A 6,000-nucleotide genomic window follows, 5' to 3' on the forward strand; every position below is an offset into this window, starting at 1 on the left:
TCATTATGTATTCCTTTCAAAAATGCTCCTCGCATATTTCTAACCATCCGAAATGTGAAAATTCTTCATTTTATAGAATACTGCATATTTCAAGATAAATGTGCGTTTAAGGACCAGAAGAAATTTATTTATCATTGCAGGAAGCAAATGTTTGCAGATAATTCTTTCTCACATGATTTTTTCCACAGTTGACAGAAAAATTAGAATCACAATTCACTTATAAGTAAGAGTTTTCAACTATTTGCCCAGGCATCTAACAGAATGCCTGTTTGACTATTTGCCTAGGGTATTTACATTATTAATGATGTTACGAGCGTTTGAAGTGGATCATTCTCAAGATTGGCAATAGCGGTAGCTGATGCTAACAACGGTCCTCTTGAATTCCTCGTTTTTCATCCCTAAACTTTGAATTGATGCCAAAAGGTCAATATTTGGATGTTATCTGAGTTAAAGGACGCAAAATTAACTCCTTGTAGCTGTGCTATAGCTATCTCATTTTTTCCATCCATCTTAAGGCACATTTTTCTTGACTCTATCACATTTGATAGCACCTTTAACAGCCTTTAAGCTATCCTGAGGAATGCTCCGTAGGCTGGCTACGTTCATTTACTAAGCACTCTTTTTTTCTCAGACTAGGTCTGCTTTAATTAGATGGAGGTCAAAGGGGAGGGTGGGCAGAGATGTAGAGTGTTCGTTAATAAACACAGGAAATTTAGAAAAAAAAAATTAGTTGAATAATTAATTTCAATAAGATCACTCTTTGATTCATGCAGTTTACAGGACCACTCTGCTCGTTTAGTGTATTTAACCGAAGTCTGTTTCCATGGCAACCTACTTCCTCTTTCATCCAAGTCATTATACCCAAAGAAGGTACATGATCAGCTGATGTCTGAATTTTTCAAAGACCTGCTTATTCGCTCTGAATAAAAAAAGTTGGGTAGTTGTTGCCTCTTAGCCATGATGTAGTCATTCCCTTCAAAATTCGGAATTTTCCATGACCTTTTTTTTTTTTTTAAATTCTGGCACTAACCTCCTCTTAAGTTCATACACTGCTTTAATTACATCCAGAGGAATTATTTATCCAACGTCAAACACACTTCATTACATTTCTCTCCTGAGTCAGGGCTACTCAGGCAAAGGCTATAATTCTTAGGCCTTAAATCTGTGCTCAAAGCATATTATTTCATCAATCCATTTTGCAGTGTCCCATAGTGTTTTAGTTTTATGAACTAGTTATAAGGTTTCTTCAGCTTCTCTTTTACTCTGATCATTTTTGAAAGGGTTTATTTATTGCTCATTTAAACTTGAAAGGCTGCATACTGCACAGTAATTTTCAAAGATCTTTTTGTCAAGAATCAGAAAGGCTATAGCACATTGAAAGGTTGAGTTCATATAACTCTTTGACAATGTACAAAACCATGCTTCTTCATAGGGGAAGTAGGTAAGTCATTCTAAATGTGCTTTCAGAAGTGTATTCGTACGGTGAATCTCTGTTCCTATAATCTCCTGGGAAGGAACAATAAATTTTTATTTTTTCACCAATATCTTGTAGGGAACATAGCTTGTTTTTGAAGTCACTTCTAAGCTTACTCTTAAGGTAAGGTAGGATAATATGATTAACGCCCATCATTTGACACTGCAGAAATTGATTTCTGGCCATTAGTTTTGATGTTCCTCTCGAACTGTATATGCTTTCATCTTGAGTCGCTGATTCTCAGTGGTAGATTGGTTTTCAATGGATATGTTTGATTTTTTAACAGACTTCGAAGAAGGATACCTCGAAACAACTCTAAATATTTTGCTAAGGAATTTTTCTAAATGCATCTTTGAATCTTGAACTATGTTATATCTCAGAAATTTATTTTCCTCTGACAAGTTCTCTCAAAGGTTTGCAATGGATCAAATCCATAATGTATGCATTTAAACCCAAAACAATGTTGTTAAACTTCAATAAATTCACAAGAGTTTTTTCGTTGTTTGACAGTTCTTTTGCTCACTATGTCTGAAGGCATTAATAGTCCCTATCACATACAAATAAGCTTCTTGGAAGGCTTAAATTATTAAGGAAAAATTTGAAGGTTATAGTTGAATGAGTGTGATTCAATGTGTTAATGTGCAAATCTAACTAATTTTATTTTTTTTTTCCAGGGTTCGCGATCCTCGTCTAGCGCGAAACGAAAGTGGATTCGTGCCAACCCCGCAACCAGCAGTTAAAAAAGATGTTCACACGCCGATCAACATCCCATTAAAGAGACAGTCTACGGAGGCAGAAAACTCAGGTTTATCTCTGATGGATATTGACCTGCGGCTACCCAATCCAGAATTGAAAGAGTCGGCAGCCTCGATCAGCGGTGATGTGGATTTAAGGCACTTGCCGTTCAAACCAGCCCCGGTTCATCAGGCAGCAACTGAAATCGATGCTTCCATTAGTTCTCATCCTCCGATTCCATATCGATTAATTCCAATCAATGTGCCAAAAATAGATTACAGCAACATTTTGTCTTCCTCGAAGGTAATTTTTTTCTCGAATCTCAATGTAGTCTGTCTTGAAGTTAGATGGTAAACTCGGGGGCCAATTTTGTGAGAGGAATTATCTTTGAGGATTGTGTTTTGCGAAATGCACTCCGTGATGATGGCCATTCTGAGTTCCATTGGAACAGCCAACCCAAATGATGACGTTGTAGACTTCCTGTCATATTTTATTTTTCTTGGGGAAACAAGGGAACACCTTAAAAACTTTATTGATTTTTCTTTTCTGTCAGTAGAATTTTTTTTATAAATTTCAAGCTATGAAGTTGGTTGTTATTTTTACAAAAGATAAGGAGGAGCAGAGATTTTGAAACTCTGCAATAGAGATACGTGGTTCTACTGCTTTCTAGCCATCGGTATAATTGTGTCAAAGGTATTCAAAACCGAGTAGGGTCGTGGATTCCTCACAAACGAAGTCACCTAACATGCCCATTTTCTTGAACTTCTTTTTTTCATGGTCAAGTTTTTCAGTAGTGTGCATGATAAAGAGCCATTTTAGAGCTTGAATTTTGGAACGAATTGTTTCTCAAGCTTGGAAGGACAGAAATTCTGCTAATAATGAAATTTCATTTTTATCTGCTTGAATTTGCAATGTGCTAATATGGTTCGAAAGTGAATTTCTAACTTCTGCATATTGACATGCAAGGCTAGTTGATCCTTGAAAGATTGTTGATCGTTATTTATGCTCAGTGATCCTTATGACCACTTGAGTACAGTAAGCTTTTAAATTCGAACTTTCTATGTGCCAACCTGGAGAAAAACAGGGCTGATAAAGTAAATTTTTCAGCATTTTTATAAGCGTTATCCAGTATAAATGTTGCAACATCTCACTTATGATCAAAGAGAGATTTTGTTTCCTTGCTAGCCCGGAAGGTAGGACAGACAATACATTTTCTCTAAATGATATCTGTGTACGGCGTAGCATCCATACATGCACTGCGACAGGCCCATATTTTCACAAGAAAATTTATGATAAAATATCTAAAAATTCACTTTTCAGCGCCACGTTTTTCGACATTTCCGTATAGTAACTTTGATTTTAACAGTTCATTGTGCTCAGGAGGTCATCAAGAACATCATAGAAAATAATATCATAATTTAGCCTGTGTTGTATTTTTTGGCATTCTACGTCTAGTTCTTTGCATGAGACTTTCTCAATATTTTGGTCCTTACTTTTTTTAAAATGAAAAATGAGTCTCCCTATGGTACATCAGACTAACTATTCAAAGGTTGCAAACATTGCAACAGGCGAAATAGCTTAACTTTAATATTCATATAAAATGCAGACCTTCAGTCTCTTAATTTGAAACTCCTTCGAACTTTTATGGAATAAAGATGAAGAATTCAAAGAACTTGAATGATATTTTTGTCTTGTAAGTGTAAGTACATAGTAGGTATTGATACAACTTTCAAACCAATATTCTCTCTTTCTTCTATATGAATATTAAAACTTCTCGTAAAATGGGTAAGTTGCGCTGGTCACAGAATCGTATTCTTGATGTTTTCTTATTGAAGATAAGCTTAAAATATTAAGATCCGTCCCTACAGCAACTTTTTATGTTGAATATTAACCAAAATATCGTGTTTTGAAAAACTCGGGTTTTGACGTCATCCACCACAGTAGTAACATCCTTGGTTTCTTCCATCTTGGTTTTATCCGTGTTTTAAGTCGAGCAACCAGTGCATTTGTGTGTATTACTTATTGATGAATCCAAGGTGAAAGCCGCCAAGGGTGTCACTACTGCAGTGGATGACTTAAAAAACCGAGTATTTCAAAACGCGATATCTTGGTTAATATTGAACTTAGAAAGTTTCTGTTTGGTCAGATCTTATTATTTTTAGCTTATTTACAGTAATAAAGCATCAAAACACGAATTTGTGACTAGCACAACTGACCAATTTTACGCAAAATTTTGATATTGGTATGGAAGGAAGAGAGAATATTGGTCTGAAAGCTGTGCAAATACCTACTGCTTACGCTAACAGGACAAAAATGTCATTCAAGTTGAATATTTAATCCTTATTCCATTAAAGTTTGGAGGAGTCTCAAATTTAGATACTGAAAGTCAGCATTTTGCAAGAATATTGAAGTTAAGCTATTTCAACGGATGCAATGTTTGCGACCTTTATATAGTCAGTCTAATGTACCTTAGGGAGGCTACAGTTTTCATTTAAAAAAAGGAGGGACCAAAAAATTGGAAAAACCTCATGCAAAGGGCTAAAAATAGAATGGCCAAAATGTCAAAACACAATGGACCACTAGACAAGGTACGAATTTCAGCATTCTAATACATGTTTCTTAACCAAAATTTCACGTAAAACACGATACGCACAACGAAAATTCCCGAAATTAACTCCTTACGAAGATATTTTATGATTCTTGATGCGTAAATTCAAACCATCCGCTCATGAAAACTCAATGCTCAACGTGATTCACATCGCGCGCTAAACGTTATCATGACAGTCTCTGCGATATAAAAATCTGGCAACCTCAATCTTGACGCTTTGGCTCAGCTGTAGCAAATTGCTAATAGTTTGAACAACACATGGTGAGAAATGAACATTGCTCGATTGAGAGGCTTGCAGAAACCGTTGTAGTGCGCGATTTGACTCACGTAGAGCCTTGAGTTTCTTGTGAGCGGGCAGTTCAAATTCCTCATAACCAATGTGAAATAAAAACGTTAATATCTTTGTTAGGAGTTGGTTTAAGTAATTTTCGTTGTGCGAATCGTGCTCTACGTGAAATTCTGGTTAAGAAACATGTATCAGATTGCTTAAATTCGTACCTTGTCTAGTGGTCCATTCTGTGACAAGCGCAACTGACCCATTCCGAATCTAACTCTTCTTGCCTCCATTTTGTTACAGGGTGCATTGCAAGATCCCAGGCTTCGCCCCGAGCGACTCACAGTGCAGCCAAGTAGCTCGAAAGAAACGTCGACACCTACCTCTCCTCCCCCGCACCCTCCAACTCAGCAGCATGCGTCACAAGGGATGCACCCGCAGTACGCACCAAACGCACCGACGGGAGGTGTCCGTGATCCCCGCAAGGCTGGAGGACCAGCAGACCCCAGGTTATCCGACGGCCCTTCACGAGTGGATCCTCGGATGGATCCGCGTCAGCGGCCTGGAGTAGGAGGGGTTCCTGATCCACGTGTCCGGATGCAGACGTCTAACGCACCCCCGATCATGCCCGGGACCCCCATGTACGACGAAGACTCGCGCAATAAATTCGGCCCGAATTTCAACCCGATGATGCCCAACCCGTTCAGTATGGACAGCGACCTGCGGCAGATGATGAACCCTATGCACTGTCCCCCAGGGATGCGACCGCCGTTCGATCCGGAGTTCCCCAGCGCTCACGATCCACGAATGAGGGCCGACCCTCGGAAAGCGAAAGAAGACTCCAGAAATCAGGGTTACGGTTTCTCACCGAACCAGCCGTTCGATGGCGACATCGATTTGCGGATGAAT

The 6,000-nt window shown here is 38.3% G+C and overlaps 1 protein-coding gene across 3 annotated transcripts in view; it reads left to right on the forward strand.

Annotated features, from left to right (window-relative positions):
* su(sable) (suppressor of sable) overlaps positions 1-6,000 on the forward strand; it is a gene marked incomplete at its 3' end in the record, with an annotated part of 56,237 nt that extends 50,237 nt beyond the window's left edge. For all 3 annotated transcript variants that reach the window (XM_019046459.2, XM_019046461.2, XM_019046460.2), the window contains 2 exon segments: positions 2,149-2,512; positions 5,395-6,000. In XM_019046459.2, coding sequence (XP_018902004.2) covers positions 2,149-2,512; positions 5,395-6,000 — 970 coding nt within the window.

The sequence above is a fragment of the Bemisia tabaci genome, chromosome 10, assembly GCF_918797505.1.
Source record: "Bemisia tabaci chromosome 10, PGI_BMITA_v3".
NCBI classification, from domain to species: Eukaryota; Metazoa; Arthropoda; class Insecta; order Hemiptera; family Aleyrodidae; genus Bemisia; species Bemisia tabaci.